General features: G+C 47.2%; 1 protein-coding gene across 1 annotated transcript in view; it reads left to right on the top strand.

Annotated features, from left to right (window-relative positions):
• The window catches only part of AARS2 (alanyl-tRNA synthetase 2, mitochondrial), a 39,732-nt gene that overhangs the window by 19,582 nt on the left and 2,884 nt on the right, over window positions 1-17,266 (top strand). The window contains exons 12-21 of the mRNA XM_035108157.3: window positions 3,739-3,908; window positions 4,611-4,724; window positions 5,621-5,761; window positions 6,613-6,750; window positions 8,002-8,111; window positions 8,865-8,973; window positions 11,941-12,063; window positions 14,962-15,072; window positions 16,189-16,272; window positions 16,900-17,010. Of these exons, the coding sequence (XP_034964048.2) occupies window positions 3,739-3,908; window positions 4,611-4,724; window positions 5,621-5,761; window positions 6,613-6,750; window positions 8,002-8,111; window positions 8,865-8,973; window positions 11,941-12,063; window positions 14,962-15,072; window positions 16,189-16,272; window positions 16,900-17,010 (1,211 nt within the window). The remainder of the gene's footprint in view (window positions 1-3,738; window positions 3,909-4,610; window positions 4,725-5,620; window positions 5,762-6,612; window positions 6,751-8,001; window positions 8,112-8,864; window positions 8,974-11,940; window positions 12,064-14,961; window positions 15,073-16,188; window positions 16,273-16,899; window positions 17,011-17,266) is intronic.

Genomic DNA, 17,266 nt, shown 5'->3' with positions numbered 1-17,266 from the left:
ATACACACACATAATCCTTCCTGTAGCACCTTAGAGACCCTAGAGACCAACTAAGTTTATTATTGGTATGAGCTTTCATGTGCATGCGCACTTCTTCAGATACTTGTTGGACGCGGGTGGTGCTGTGGGTTAAAGCACAGAGCCTAGGGCTTGCCGATCAGAAGGTCAGCAGTTTGAATCCCCACGACGGGGTGAGCTCCCGTTGCTTGGTCCCAGCTCCTGCCAACCTAGCAGTTCGAAAGCACGTCAAAGTGCAAGTACATAAATAGGTACCACTACAGCAGGAAGGTAAACGGTGTTTCTGTGCGCTGCTCTGGTTCGCCCGAAGCGGCTTTGTCATGCTGGCCACATGACCTGGAAGCTGTACGCCGGCTCCTTCGGCCAATAAAGCGAGATGAGCGCCGCAACCCAAGAGTCAGTCACAACTGGACCTAATGGTCAGGGGTCCCTTTACCTTTACCTTTTTAATGTGCTACTGGAATGATTTTTTTTATTTTGTTTCGACTACGGCAGACCAACACGGCTACCTACCTGTCACCTTATATATGTCTGGCATATTTGTTAATTTGTCATGTGAAGAACATACTGTGTTTGCTTTATAAACTAAAGTTGAACTCTGCCTATGGCCAAACAGAAACTGCTTAGGCTCCCACAGCTCACCAAATTAATACTCATAATCTGCTGTAGGCTGCTGGTTCATGTGTATCATGCATATATGTGTTCTGTGCAATTTATATGTTAGTAAGAAAATATGCAAAAATTACGTTACCAAGGTAAGGATGGTGAAGATACTGGTCTGTTCTTCCTGAGTATCAAAAAGTATGAACACAACATGCTAAATCTATGACTGTTTGGTAAATGTTAGCTGTTGTTTAAAGCGTTATAGTCCTCCAGTATTAGAAAGCAGAGCAAAGTAGCAACCAGTCTCTGAAAAGGCCAGTTTTCACATATGTTCCAGCAGGGAGATTTGTGGGCACTTTATTGAGTACATTTGCATCCCGCTGCCAAGGTTTCCCAGTGAGCTTCATGGCTGAATGGGGATTTGAACACTGGTGTCCCAGGTTGTAGTTCAACACTCTTGTCCAGGGCTAGCCAGCATAGTAACCTCCAGATGTTGTTGGAACCCAGCTCCCATCAGCCCCAGAAAGCCAGGCCTGTGAAAAGGGATGATGGGTGTTGTAGTCCAACATCTGGAGAGCACAACATTGGTTGGCTACTCCTAGCTCACTTTAGGGGGAAAGTGCATAGCGTTACCGGGCGATAGGTGTGTATTAGGTTTAGTATATGCATGGAGTAGCAAACAGTGGTCATGATTTGTGACCATAGCAGCAAAAGCGACATGTCAGGGAGTGCTGTTAGATAATAGGTTGCTGTATCTGAGTGTTAAACTCCTGCCAAATTGAGCTATATACAAATCTGTTGGACAATATAAAGCAGAGTGTTTCCATTGATGGACAGCAATTGAAACAGGTCTCTTTCTGGGGGGTGGGGGAAGGCTTTGGTTGATGCCAGCTGGGTATTTGCCATTACTGCAGCAGACCTCAAGGTGTCACTGTTTCATACATAACCCCATAAAATGGGTTTAGAAGTCACTGTCACAGAAGAATAAAGCCTGAATAGGTTTGCATAATCCGTTTACATTTGTCTCATTGCTGTTGCCTCTCATTGTTAAATAATTGCTTGGCTTAAGGCAGAATGATCCTTAACAACTTATCTGTGGCAGTGGTTTCAAAACTCAGCCAAGGGCTGTTTGTGGGGAAAGACAATGAGAGTATTTATTGGCTGTCAGGTTAACCAAAGCTGCCGTTCTCAGTGCTGCTGAGACTGCAGTTGTACAATATATTTATTTAGGGGCTTGCTTGTTGAAGATGATTATAATAACATTTTTGACTGTCCTGTATAAGGGACTAGCTGGCCCTGCCACGCGTTGCTGTGGCTCAGTCTGTTAAATTGAGACTCAAAGTCCCCCTTCAGACTCCCCTCACCTTCAGAGTCCCCCTGTTTTACACGTGTTCTGTTTATGGAGGCGCATCCCTGTGACTCTCCCCAGCTTGTGCCGATCCATGACGTATCCCGTCTCCTCTCCCCCCCCCCACCTCCTGGCTTATCCCTGTGATTCCCCCTACCCTGTCCCAACCCATGGCAGTATGTTGGATGTTGTTTGTTGGATGTCCACTGGAAGGGGCAATTTTTTTGTATACAAATCCAGGTTTCTACCTGTCCTAGGTTTGTGTATGGATAGAGACACTCTCACATGCACTCCCGATGTTGTGGGCAAATTTGAGGACGATCGGGTAAGCGGTTGTGGAGAAAGATTTGTTTGAACAAACATGCACCCTCTACATTTATATATATATACTAGTGTATTTCAGCCCGTTTAATAACGGGCGCTAGAACATCCTGGGGTTCGGAGAAGCGCTTGTGCAGCGCTTCTCCGAACCCTGGGACCTGTCCTTGCTGTCGGCGGCAGGGGGACAGGAATGAAGGAGGAGAAAGCGCTGCTTTCTCCTCCTCCGTTCCTCTCCCGCAGCCGCCGACAGGAAGCAGACATCCCAGAGTTCGGAGAAGCGCTTGCACAGCGCTTCTCTGAACCCTGGGACCTGTCCTTGCTGTCGGCGGCAGGGGGACAGGAACGAAGGAGGAGAAAGCGCTGCTTTCTCCTCCTCCGTTCCTGTCCCGCAGCCGCCAACAGGAAGCAGACATCCCACGGTTCGGAGAAGCGCTTGCGCAGCGCTTCTCCGAACCCTGGGACCCGTCCTTGCTGTCGGCGGCAGGGGGACAGGAACGGAGGAGCGCTTTCTCCTCCTTCCTTCCTCTCCCCCAGCCGCCGACAGGAAGGACGCGCGCACTCTACCCCCCTGCCTCCTCCAACCGCCGCTCCTCACGGCCAGGGAGGGTTGTGAGGAGGCCTTCGCCGGCCTCCACCCTCGCTGACGTGCCCTGCAGTGAGGCGGTGTCCGACGGGAGCGGCGGTTGGAGGAGGCAGGGGGGGGGAGTGCGCGCGCGCAGTCTCTGCTGTCCAATCCCTGTATCTCTGGGGCACATGCGCAGTACCCCAGGGACACACGGGACAGCTTGGACGCAGGGACAACTTGCACATTATTATATAGGATATAGATAGATGTACCTGTTTTGAGGTTGCCAGGACTCTGTCCTCCCACAATAGGAGAGGGGTGAGGTTCTGTTTCTGGTGGGCACTTTGAGTTTCAAAGCTGCTCAAATCTCATAGAGTGTCTCCCAAGCAGAACATGATGTAAATGAGCCTAAAACCTCTCCGCCAAAGCTTTGGGGTGGGGGGACAAGGTAATAAGGTCTCTGCCATCATGCTGCACTCTGAATGTGTTCCAGGTACAAAAGGACTAAGTAACAGGAGATGTGAAAGACCTTTGCCTCAGACCCTGGGGCAAGTCCTGAGGCAGATGAACAAATATAACAAGTCATACCAAGGCTGTGTTCTGAATTCCTGTGTAGCACAACATGGATGAGCTTCAGCCATCCTGAATTCGGATTAGTGGAATAGCAGTTTGGGTTTCCAAGGAATGTCTCCTGGGGGCTCTGTGTTCTACAGTGAAGTACCTGACTCTAAAAGAACTGGGAGTTTTCCTGCATTTTCTCCAGTTGAATATATAAATATGTTAAGGGCAGTGCATTGGCTGGCTGTTTTGGGTTCCAGGTGGCCCAAGTGCATTGACTACCTAGGAGAAGGATGGGGTGTGATTTTCTTTTACCTCTTTGCAGTTTTCCGTCCGTGTCAAGCCACTGTCCTGATGCTGTACAGAGATGGGTCTTTCCAAAAGGAAGTTGGCAGAGGGCAACAGTGTGGGGTCCTTCTAGACAGAACCTGCTTCTATGCTGAGCAGGGCGGCCAGGCACCTGACCAAGGCTACATGCTGCATGCAGCACAGCAGGTAAGGCTGTTCACTGGCCAGGCCTGAAACAGGCACCTCCTGAGCCTCCTGCCTGTTGGCAGTCACTGAGCAGCATCTCGTCTTTGCCTAGGCTTTCTTCTCTGTGCCTCAGCCACTGTGTGAGCTATAGAAAAGGAAGAGGGTTAAACTATTGTTTGATAGCAGTGCTCTAAGGGAATTCCGATGCTCTTACTTTGTAGCTAGGTTAATGCACCGTCACCACTTCAATAGCAGATTGAATTATTTCCTCTGTTCCCTAAGCCAGCTCTTTGTTGTAGATGATCCTGCTCTTGTGGAGGGTTGACTGGAATTCCCCTACACGTTCATTGATATCATCCTTGAGTGAGCCGAGCAGATCACTCTTGAGCACAGGCCATTTGAGGTTGCTGCAAATCCTCACTGCTGGGAAAAATGTTAGAGAATTCATTGGTCATGTGAGCTCCTTGGGAGGTGGGGGGGGGGGGAAGCAAGGAACTTGAGACACACAGGCTGTTGTTGTAGCATTAATGCTGAGCACAGGCAAGACTGTCTCTTCTGCAGCTCGTTTTGTGTTTGTCCCAGAGGTTAATCTAAGAGACTGCTATATTTTTACAAGCTTGCCAGAGTGACCTGAATTCCCTTTATTCCCCTGGAAAACCCATACTGGGAAGAGAATCGCGAATTTGTGCTAACTCTCCCATTTGTCTTGTTTCTCCTTTTGAGGACATGCTTTTCCCTGTGGTATCTGTACAAGTATCTGGTGGCTATGTGGTTCATGAAGTGATTGTATCTGAAACCCTGAAGGTCGGGGACCAAGTGCAGCTCTTTGTGGATGAGGTAATTGTCGTCGCCAGGAGATGGCAGAGAGTTTTGGGTTCTGTGCTGTGCATCATGACTGGCACATATGCCATGTAAGCAGATCATATTGGGTAGGAAAGTAGTGAAGAAAATACTGCTTTGTAACCACGAGAGAGGATTCTGGGGACCAAGACACAGAAGATACAGAATTTTACCTCAGATCACACTTTCTCTCTCTCTCTCTCTCTTATAATTCTTAACAAACATAGATGTTGCAGCTTAATTTGTATCTAAGAAATCCAGGAATCGAGATCCCCAAGAATTCTCCTTTGCACACCCCACTAAAATGGGTGATATGCAAAAATGGATTTCTCAGTGGAAGTGTTCCTTGTTCCCAGCACAATAGACACCAGAGTTCCAGCTGCAATCCTAGGCACATTTACTTGGGAGAATTGGATGGACTTTACTTTGAAGCAAACATGCATGGGATTGGACTAATGTATTAATTAATCCAGCAGAACTTCTGCTAAATGCTTCAAAGTGGACTAGTATGCTGGATTGCTAGCTAGGGAGAGGAAAAGTTTAATGTAACTCAGTTCTTGCAAAACAGTGAAAACCTTCTCATGAATCATTTACTTCTAATAGGTAAAAGTGGTTTTGATCCTTGTTCCTTTGAGGTTACTATTTATAGTCCCTTTTGAGGGAATAAGCTCCGTAGCAAAAGTGAAATGTCATATCGGGGATTTCCCATATATTAACGCAGAATCTTTTAGGCTGTTTTAAGCCAAGCTTGCTTTTATTATTTAGCTCAGGAGGTGGAGTGTTAAATCAGCGATGGCTGGTGTTTGGGCTATCAGGGGGTTTAATTAATTGTTGCTTATCTAGTGAAAGTACTCCTTTCTCACCCAAAACATTGTGTTTTTGTTTGATTTCAGGCCCAGAGGCTGGCCTGCATGACAAACCATACAGCCACCCACCTGCTAAATTTTGCTCTTCGCCAGGTCTTGGGAGATGGTACAGAGCAGCGGGGGTCCCATGTGACTGCTGAGTATTTGCGATTCTCCATTAGCACCAAGGTGACTATGGGGGGGGTGTCTCCAAATCGCTCATATTAGAGCAGTGAGGGCAACTGGGTGTGACTCATCTGGGAAGTTGGACTGCAGGCGTCATCCCAGCACTTCCTCTGTTCTTCTGGTAATTCTGGAGTCTGGCCACTACTTTAGGACTGGGCTGATTGTTGCTCTGTGTTCTATGAGCCCCAGGCTAACTCGGGCCTGGCCATGGTAAAATTATCAGAGTAGCTCTGTGGGGCGAATGGAGTCCTTTAAAACAACTGACAGCCTAGAATGTGCTTCCCTTGGTGGAGGAACAGTTAACTGCTGGTAATCCTGACCCATGTGTCCCTTTTTGGTTGATTAACAAACGGAGAAAGGGGCATTTGCTTGCTTGACTGTTTCCATGTGAGTCCAAGTGGAAGGGACTGCTGTGTGAGCCACAGAGCTGGAGAGGTTTAGGAAGAGTGGTTCACAGGATCTAATTTTAGAGTTTGGAACTGTAGAATAGGGTCTCGGCCTGCAACAAACACAATGATCCAATATCTGATATTCCGCAGAGAAGTAGACTTCGCCCAACCTTAACTGCTCAAATGGAAACTCTGTGCTTTTACTAAAGCAAATAAAGGAACTGATTTAAGTTCCAATAGTTTTCTTAAGATGATTACGAGTATTCAAAAAACCGTGGTTCAGGACATCAGCATTGTGAACTCTATTTTGTAGATGGGGAAATTGAAACATAAAAGTATTACCCAAAATAGAACCCTGGAGACCAGACACCTATTCCTCTGGACTTTAGCCATCTTACAGTACTTCAATTCCTCATGTAGCATAACATTGCATCATTCTGATGAAAATACCACCTGCTTCACCAGGCTCCCATAACGACGCAGCAGCTGCTAGACATAGAAAGTGTGATCCAGGAAGTGATCAAAAGGAATGAGGTGGTCTATACCAGGGAAGCCCCCATCAAGCTGGCGAGTGCTGTGCAAGGACTCCGGAAACTAAATGAAGTAAGTCGGGGAGGACAGTGACCAGTGCAACCATGCAGCTGGTAGGGTGACAATTGGGAAACTGCCCAGCAGTAGGGTCCAGTCATAAGCACTTCTTCACATAAGAGCACAATCTGGCATCAATCTACAACCTTTATGCAGCTTTTGGGGTGCTGTATCCTAGCCTTGTAAATAACCCCACAAACTAGCCTGCAAAAAGGATTTACTAGACTTCTGGAGGCTGGTGGAAGGGGGATGAAGAACTGCATTTCTATGCTGAGCACAGAAAGGGCTTCCCTCCTCCCACAATCCACTTGGTTTCTTTGCTTGACTCAGTGTGCTTCAGCTGTGAAAAGGGAAAATTCCACGCTAGGGGTCATTAAAGGCACTGAAAATAAAACTGCCAGTATCATAATGCTGTTACACAAATCTACAGGGCAGCCACACTTAGGATACTGTGTACAATTCTGGTCACATCTCCTCAAAAAGGACACTGCAGGGTTGGGAAAAGGTTCAAGAAAGCACAACCCAAGCGATCAAGGGGATGGAGAAATTCCCCCTATGAGGAAAGGTTGCAGTACTGTAACCTTTTGAGTTTAGAGAAAAGGCAAGTCAGAGGCGACATAATAGAAGTTCATGAAATTACGCATGCCGTGGAGAAAGTGGGTGGAGAGGAGTTTTTCTCCCTCTGTCATAACACTAGAAGTCATGGACCCAAGCTGATGAAGCTAACGGTTGGAAGATTCAGGGCAGGTAAAAGAAAGTCGTTATTCACTGTGGAACTCGCTCCCATAGGGGGCAGCGATGGTCACCAACTTGGATGGCTTTAAAAGAGGATTTGACAGCTGTCCTCTGTCCACCTGCAATTCCAAGCAACTGGAGATAGAATATAGCCGCTGTCACTCCTAGCCACACCTCCACATTAGTAGTCACAGTGGCTATGTTCCATCTCCAGTTGCTTGAAATTGCAGGTCGGCAGAGTATTCCTGAGCTTCTGGTTGTGGGCTTCCCACAGGCACCTGGTTGGCCGCTGTGAGAACAGGATGCTGGACTAGATGGGCCATTGGCCTGATTCAGCAGGGCCCTTCTTATGTTACGTTAGGAGAGGCAACACATTCCATACTTCCTCTTCCAGCCTGCGTGCAACACCTGGCCACCCATGTCATACCATTCCAGTATGTAGGTAGGTACCTGCTTCTTTTGGTTTAGTTTGGCACAGTGTTATAACTCTTCAGATAATCCGGCCTTCCTTCCTGCCCTCCCCTCTTTCAGGTGTACCCAGATCAGGTGCGAGTAGTATCCGTAGGGGTTCCAGTGGAAAGAGTGTTGGCTGTGAAGTCTAAAGATGCCGCGTCCTCCTCTGTGGAGCTCTGCTGCGGAACGTAAGTGTCATCCTTCCCCTTTGCTTATCTCACACGAGGGAAACCTTTTCCAGCAACCCTTTTCTAGGTACCTCTGAACTGGCTCTCTTTCCCCTCCCTTAACCAAAGCTGTCCTCTGGCCCAAGCGGAAGGCCAGCGTCTGCATCATTGCTTTGATACAGTTTTACATACGATTTTCGACCACCTTATAAGCAGCAAGTATTGTTTGTTGATTAAAAGAGCCTTACCTAGCAGTTACTAAATGCTTTCTTGTGGGTCAACTACTTCCCATTCCTTTGTAGCTTCAGTAGCAACATGGTGATTCATTCTTGCTATATGGGCAAAGGGGCTGGTTTTTAAAAGCGCTGTTGAAATGCAGAATATTTTTTTTCTTGTTTTCACCTTGGCTGTTTATCATCTCCAGCAAATGAATTACTTGAGTATCAGAGAGCATAAAGTATGTACGTTTCTTGCAAGCGCTTGAAATCCAAAGAGCACAATTGTGACATTACATGTAGTAAACAGCTGGTGTGAGATGCCAGAATATGCTCTCTCTTCAGAACACTATGGACTTCCTTGACTGACAGTGTCTCCTGAAGGTCTTTCCCATCTGTTACCAGGAATTCTTTTTACTGGGAGAGATGGTAGGGGTTCACTCTGAAATCTTTATGTACACAACATTTGTACTCTTCCATTGAGTTATAACCTCTTTCCAAAATAAAAAAGGGAATTTGATGGCAATGCTGACACCTGTCATTTGTTCCTTCTGTCTAGGCACCTTCTGCAGACAGGAATCATACAAGACTTCACTATCATTTCTGAGCGGCAGCTGGTTAAAGGAATCAGCCATATTGTTGCAGTGACCGGAGAGCAAGCCAAGCAAGTAAGGCTGGATTGCTTTTGTCTGATGTTACAGATGTGCACAGGTTGTCTGCTGCTGTTTTGCTCTGCTTCACTGCATGATCTTTAGAGGGCTTCACCCACCTGCCTTCCTGGTTACTGGAAGCTTCATAACAGTCTCTCTCTGGCTCTAACCATTACGGAGATGTCTTCCAGGACCGAGCAAGCACATTGTGAGACGAAAACAGAGCTCTTTCAACATCCTTTTCTACCGCTGCTTTTCGTAGTACTCCACTTCCTTTTTGAAACAGGGTCATAGCATTCCACATTAGTTGTTGTTTGTTGTTGTTTAGTCATGTCCGACTCTTCGTGACCCCATGGACCATAGCATGCCAGGCACTCCTGTCTCCCCCTGCCTCCCGCAGTTTGGTCAAACTCATGTTCGTAGCTTCGAGAACACTGTCCAACCATCTCGTCCTCTGTTGTCCCCTTCTCCTTCTGCCCTCAATCTTTCCCAACAGCAGGGTTTTTTCCAGGGAGTCTTCTCTTCTCATGAGGTGGCCAAAGTATTGGAGCCTCAGCTTCAGGATCTGTCCTTCCAGTGAGCACTAAGGGCTGATTTCCTTCAGAATGGATAGGTTTGATGTTCTTGCTTTTGACTAATAACTCCTTGTCCTTCTCTTACTTCACTTCCCTTGTCCCCTCTTCTCTTTCCCCACCCCCTCAAACTTTGCTGGTCATTTCTTTTTTGCTCTGGCTCTTGCTGACCACTAACCGCACCTGGTGGCTTCAGAGCAAAAAGGCCCTGCTTGCCTGCTAGGTGGGCAAGCAGCATTATCTTTTGCCTTCCCCTTGGCTGTTGGCAGCAAAAGATTAAATTATTCCCGAGAGTTTTATTTTTGCTCTGGCACTTGTGCTGCTTGTCTAGTTATCTCCTCCACTGTTACATTTTTGACAAGGTTCTGCCTGCCACGGAGGAGAGAAAGCTTCAGGGCAGGCTGGCCCAGATTACTGAAAGCGCTGACCCGAGGCAGCTTTGTGTCAGTGGTTCATGTTCACCTGCAACTTCCTTTTATGTTTATCTCTGAAGGGAGCTGTTCTCATTCAGGCTTGTGTTTGCTAAGCAGATGGAAGCAGCTAAAGCACATCTTGTAGCGAGAAGCCAGAGTAGGCAATTCTGTGCTTTTTCTGCTCTTACAGCTACTGATTTCCTGCAACTGGAGCTTAATCCTTCTGTTGGTCCAAGCAGATGCGGACAATCATTTTGATGTTGTAGAATGCTATTTGCATGTTGTTCCTAGGTCAGGGGAGTGGAACTTCTTCCCCCCTCTCCCCCAAGTGTTGCTGACCATTTGCTGAGGCTCATGAGAAATGGAGTCTCCCCCCCCCCTCAGCAACTGAAGGGCCACAGGTTCCCCATCCTTGTCCCAGATGTAGCACACAAATCATGCAGAAAACGGTACTGCATAGTTGAGTGGTAAAGACCAAGCTGTTAGGGTGCTTCCTAAGTAAGGACATAAGAATCTCCTGGATCAAGCCAATGGCCCATCTAGTCCAGAATCCTGTTCTCACTGTGGCCATCCGGATGCAAGCAGAACATGAGCACAAATGCGCCCTCCCTTCCCGTGGTTTCCAGCAAGAAGCTGCTTGAGCAGCTACTAGGCCTGTTCACACAGTTGGTTATTCTGGACTCCTTTGACCTTCTGCTATGAGTATACATAAAAAGTGTGGCAGAAATTTGTGACGGCCCAAGCTCTTTCTTTCCATTTTTAAAAAAGGGATCTGGCTTTTTGCTGAGGAGCGTCGATGGGCATACTGTATAACCGGAAACCTCGTCTAGAAGTAGTTGACTTTCTCTTGTCCTCTGATTTTTCTAATTTGGTGGCACCATCAAGGTCTTTGAAATACTAGCTTACTCCAGAGCTGGAGAAAGTGGATTGGCTCCCTTCCATCTTTCGGTCGCATGGAGCCTAGCAGATGAGAAGAAGGAATGAGATCAGCTTCTCATTATGATAAGAACCGATCGGATGAAGAGCAGATCAATAAAACAAATAGAATCATCAGGGCTTCTCTCTCTCTTTTTAATCCATCCCGTGTGCCTTTTATCTTTGTGCAAAACCACAATTTGTGGAAAGAATGCCACAAATATTTATCTACTTGTTTAAAACAGTTGAGGAAATTCAGGCCCAGTCACTTAATGCTTCTCTCTGGCCCTTGGGACTCTTCCCAGACCAGACTCCTCACTGCCCTTGCTCTCTACCCCTTCCTTCAGTGTTTTTGCCTAGCTGGAATGTTGCCTTGAACTGAAGTCATCCCTCTTGCTTGCCTGGATAGGGAGGGATGTGTTTCTATGTGTGTCATGGCTCCCTAAGCCGTGTCCTCCCTAAAACCTTATCTTCCCTATAACCACGTTCTCAGGGTGGCTCTCAGCAACGAAGGACCATAGCTCAGCAGCAGAGTACACACTTGCATGCAGAAGGTCCCAGGTTCAATCCCTGGTCCTTCCAGGTAGGGCTGGAGGAGACCCCTGTATGCAGCCCTGAAGAGCTGCTGCCAGTTAAGTGTCAGTCAGTACTGAGCTAGATGGGCCAGTAGAATGACTTCATAGAGAAGGGTCTTTTCTTTCTCTTGCCTTAGGCTACAATTTCTGAGGGGATTGTGTGGTCCCTGTGTGGTGTATCAGATAACCCCAAAGGCAAATTGGTGTGGGGGGAAATAACTCTAATTTCACTCTGTGACTGAGCACTTTCTGAAAAGGATCTGCCTCCCTATTTTTCGCTTGGTTTTTGAGCCAGCATGTATCAGTGGTGAAAAATATCCAGCATAATTTCATTAGCAATCACATAAACCTAATCTACTAATTGCACAATGCCCAGGGCTCTAGCCCTGAAATCAACTCCCAACAGGCTTGTGACTGAAAATGGTTACGTCCTTTGAATTGCAAACACAACCTCTTGCCCTTTGTATGGTTTCTGCCGAAAGGTGTCAGACATTTTTATTACTCTCCTAGGCTCGGGAAGCTGGCCAGACTTTGGCTAAGGAAGTGGACTCCCTCACGGTGCGAGTGAAACTGGGAGGAACCGTGATCGAAGAGGCCCAGAGACTCTCCAAAGAAGTTGGCCAGCTGACTATTGTGAGTACTTTCTCCCTCCCACAAAAAGGGCCCAAGAAAGGTTTTCGAATGCTTCTTGAGGACGTGTTTCCCTGCTCGTTCCTCATTCTATGATTCCTGTTGAAGTTGAAATAATGGCTAACTTTCCCTGAAGAGGCTTTTATTTCACCTTCTAGTGACTGTATCAGTCTGGTTTGTATCAGTCTGGTTGAAGTGCCCCATGTTTCATGGCATAGAGCAGGCATCCCCAAACTGCGGCCCTCTAGATGTTTTGGCCTACAACACCCATGATCCCTAGCTAAGAGGACCAGTGGTCAGGGATCATGGGAATTGTAGTCTAAAACATCTGGAGGGCCGACGTTTGGGGATGACTGGCATAGAGGGTGAGGTGTCTGGGTGCTTTGATAATTTAACCTGTAATGAAGAATCTGCTGAGGTCTTATCAACACCCCCCAAGCCCATCTGCATGGCACTGTGCAATTATTAATAACTAGTATCTTGAAGCCCGTTAAATTAACAGGTGCTAGAACATGCAATTTCCCCCCACCCATTCCCCCCTCTCTCCCCCTCCCTTCTTTTCTCCACCCACACATGTTGGTACTCTCCTGGGCTGTCACCGGCGCTGCTCCTCTGTCGCTGCTCCGCCTCCTCCTCCTCCTCCGCTGCTGCGGTCCATGCCTGGGCAGGGGAGGGGGGAAGGTAGGGGTGGCCAGGGCCCTCTTTCCTTCCTGCCCTCCCCCTGGGCTCCAGCCTGCTTTTGCGAAGGGTTAGCGGGGAAGAATGAGCAGCATCCCTCCGCTGCCACCGGCTTCTTGCTGAACGCAGCGGAGGCACGGGGTAGCAGAGGAGATGCTTCACGGAGCAGGGAAAGAGGGGCGGGCGGCGGGCAGCTGCCACCCGCCCCTCCTTCCCTGCTCCCTGTCAAACATCTCCTCCCCCCCGGGCTGCTCTTCCTCCCCCCCATGCGCTGTCCCCGCTTCTGTCTGCCTCTGACCCTGCACCGCGAGGGAAACGGTAGGCAGAGGGGTGGGGGGGGAGAGAGAGCGCGTGTGCGTGACGCCCGCTTGCTGCTGGTCATCGGGGGGGAGCGTAGGAGAGAAAAAAGGGGGGAAAGCAGCCCTCCTTCTCCTCGCCTTTCCCAACCCACCCAGAGCTGAGCCCGCCACACGCCGGGTGGGGGGAGGGGTTGGGATGCGACGATGGGGTGGAGGTGGGGAACGGCGGCGGCGGGGACACGAACGCCCCGGCGGCGGCGGGGAACGCGCGCTCGCATCTCAGTCCCTCCCCCTCTTCCCCTCGCGCCATTAATCGGGAGGCGAGGCGCGGAACGGCAGTTTGGAGGGGAAGCCGTTAAGGGAGAGAGAACCGCATTCCGCCCCCCCCCCCCGGCTCTGTGTGCGTCCAGTCTCTGCGTCCAATCCCTGTATCTGTGGGGCACATGCTCAGTAGCGCGGAAAACAGGACACACGGAATCTGGATGCAGAGACACAGGGACTTTATTATATAGAAATAATAATAATAAATTTTATTTATACCCCACCCTCAGAGTGGCTAACACCAAGTATAAAACAACTAGTTAAAATACAATTCAACAACAAGACTAAATACATTAAAATTAAAATATTAAAGATTAGAAATTAAAAATCCAGCCTCATACAAAAGGGGAAAAGAAAGGGAAAATGGGGGAGGGGATCAGGTTGGCTCCAGGCCAAATGCCAGGTGGAACAACTCTGTCTTACAGGCCCTGCGGAAATAAATCAGGTCCCGCAGGGCCCTGGTCTCGGGAGACAGAGCGTTCCATCAGGTCAGGGCCAGTGTTGAGAAGGCCCTAAAACACTGCCTATGCTCCACTTTAAGTTTTGGGTTTTTAAAAAAAAATATATATTGGTGTTTCTTTTTATTTAATCAAGAGCCTATAATGCAGCGACATAATAAAAAATAAAGAAAACACAATTGAATGAAAACTAAATATAGCACACACACACCAAAAAATACACATTTGGGTCATTTCATTCACAATCCCTGTGGGGGGAGGAAACAATAGTTATTTATGCTGGAGGGTAGTAACATTCTTTTTCTTTAAAAAGATTTGCTTTAAAAAGTATATTAAAATACTGTCCTCAAGGTCTTATGAAATTCTCACTTGAAGCTGAAAACTTAGTAAAGATTCCAAATAGTAGCTTATTTCACAGGAGTCATTTGAACATTGTTACCATCATTTATATACAAAATATTTTTTGCCAAGTAGTTACATATGAATCTTTGTTTATCCTTTAGTGCACTTTTATTTTTAGTCAATTTTATGAGCATGGTGGTATATAAATGTAGTTAAAAATAATAATCTTGTTTTGTTATATTAAATTTAATTTCTAGGAACACCATAGCTGTTACTGAATAATATTCCCACTACCAATGTGCCCTTATGTTTTTTTTAATAGCACCAGCATTTGGGGGAGATAATGGGGATAATATTTGATAAAATCAGAAGTATATAGTGCTACCTAAAAATCACATGCAACTTTCATGGTCTTTTCTTCTTCTTCCTCCTCCTCCTCTCCTCTATTTCCATCTAACAGACTTCTGCCATTGTCCTATCCTCTCTTCCCTTAATTTTTACCGTAAATAAAGTAATGACCAGAAACAGGAACACAGCTCCAGTATTGGAGAGCTCTGGCAGAAGCAGTTGACACCATTGCAATACACTACATAGTTCATACTTTGCATGCATGTCCATCACATCCAAAGGGCTAGCCGTAATTAAGGCTCTCTTGCTAGGAGACAGGCTTCATTCTTCTGGTCATAGGAGTCAAAATTCCTCTCTTCAGCTGCATCCCTGGAGCACCTTTTCATTACTCCCCCCCCCCTCCGGCGTGCACAATCACAAGCAAGTACAGGTAACAGAGCCAGTTTGTTTTGCAGATCGTGGACAGTACCACAGTACCTCAGTGGCAGAAGAGAGAACTGCAGACCACTCTTAAAACTCTGCAGCGAACAGCCAACACCGCAGTTAGAAAATTGGAAATCAAACTGGTAAGAATCCCGAGTGTTCTTTCTGGCATACATGAAGGAAGGAAGCTTCCTGGAGCTAGGTTGGCCTTCCCTTTGCCACAGTTGAGAGGCAGGGTGTGTGTGTCAGGGAGAAATGAATGGAGAGTCTAGCACACTCAGGGCAGTCTCGAGCAGGTCGGGCGCCCTGGCGCTGAGGGGCGGGGATCACTCCGGCGCCCCCGCCCTCACAGGGCGCAGCATGGCTTACACGCAGCTTTGCAGCGCCCTGCCGACCAGCCCAGCGCCCCGCACCATCGGGACTCTACCTAGAGCCGGCCCTGATCATGCTGCTTGCTGTGTACTCTTCACTCTTTTGTGTGTGTGTGTGTGTGTGTGTGTGTGTATATATATATATATATATATATATATATATATATATATATATATATATAGCCTAACATTTGCACTAAGAAAATTCAATTCAATTTTTTTTGCAAACAAATTTATGCAAAAAAAAGATTCCACATTTATATAAACTTGAACTTTTTTGCTTAAGTTGACTGTTTTACATCTCTTCTGATACTGGAGATTCTGCCAAATCTAGTGCTCTTTCAGAATGGACGATTGCACTCTTGAGAGGAAAGAAAGCTGTGGTGAAATGGAATCTGGGCATGCCATGAGCCTGAAGCAGAAAGAGCAGGATGGGTTCCTCTGACCCCTGGACACTGAAATTCCTTACATATACAGCCTGCGTGTTTCAAATCTAATTTCCCAGCCAGAACAGTTAGATAGTACTCATTAAAAGGAGCAACATTACAATTTTTTGGAAAGTTCCTAAATAAGCTCTGTATTGAAAGAGAAGAGCAGTCCTTATCAAACTTGGCAATGGTTTTGGTCAAATAAGTGCAGCTTCATTAAAGAAGCCAAGGTGTAAATGGGTGCTAAATTTTCCTGCCCCATCCCCCTTAAGATACCTAGGTAAATTGTTGCCAGGAATGGCTCCTGTGGGCAAAGCAAACATGTCCCATGGGCATCATTTTTTAAAAAGGTGCTTGGCAGAGATGTGGATGTGCATTTGGAAGCATCTCCTCCCCTATGGCACAAATTTTATGTCTGCTACACAGTGTACTGCTGACTGCATTTTCCCCCTTTCCCCAGGCTGCAGAGAAAGCAGATGACCTGCTAGCAAAGTATTCCAACCAGCCCGTCATCATAGATACCATCCCTGTTGAGTCGCCCTCAGTAAGTTTCTACCAGCTGTGCATTTCTTTTGGAAAGCAAGGCAACAAGGGCCAAGCTGGATTTGTCCTGTTGTGGCAGATCATTCCTTGAGCTCATCTCTCACAGTTGATGATACTGTAAGGATTTTGGAAGGCCGGAGAGAAAGTAAACCTTGAGCTGCTCAGCAGATTGGGCATCCGTTGAGGGTGGGCTCGCTGACTTGCTCTGAAGATTTTTGTTGAAGAGAATTTCCCCCTTTCTTTCCCCATAACCAGAACAAGTTCCTTTTTTGCATCTGTTATCATCCATTTCCCCATAGGCTGCCCAAAGTGTACCAGAAACACTTCAGAACATCAAAACAGTGGGGGAGCTTCATGCTCCGGCACTGGGGGCGGGGCGGGACACGCATTCCGGGGGCGGGGCGGGCGCCTGCAATGGTGCCCCTTGGAGCCCGCCGCTCAAGGCGGCCCGCCCCCACCGCCCCTATCTTCCTACGCCCCTGCATCAAAATACACTCTAAAATTCCAGAGGTTTTTCATATATATACAATTTTGATTAAGAACGTTAAGTATAACATTGCAGGTCTTTGAGGGAGCATTTCAGTGTAGCAAACAGAAGGAATTTTATTTTAACTTATGCTCTTTCTAGGTCCTGATGAAAGTGGTCAACCAGTTATGTGACAAGGTACCAGGGTCCTCAGTGATGTTGCTAAGTCCACAAGCTTCTGGCCAGGTGTTCTGCGCCTGCCAGGTATCCAAGGTAAGCAGGATCCTGCCCCTTGGCTAATACCATAGCTGCCATTGTTCTCTGGAACATGGAATGCAGGAGCCTCATAACTGTTTCCTATTGCAGAACATAAGTTTTGAATTTCGGCACTTGTTGTTTCATTAGGTGGTGGAAATACCATTGCAAATTGTCATTGCCATAACAGTTTGAATAAATAGGAAACACAAAGCCCACTGCTTGATGATATTTCCTTGACAGGGTCTAGGTAAGTTTTCAGAACCAAGGAAAG

Source organism: Zootoca vivipara, chromosome 3, assembly GCF_965207765.1.
Source record: "Zootoca vivipara chromosome 3, rZooViv2.hap1.1, whole genome shotgun sequence".
NCBI classification, from domain to species: Eukaryota; Metazoa; Chordata; class Lepidosauria; order Squamata; family Lacertidae; genus Zootoca; species Zootoca vivipara.
The sequence above is the reverse complement of the archived record's forward strand: the minus strand, read 5'-3'. Positions and strand labels throughout refer to the sequence as shown.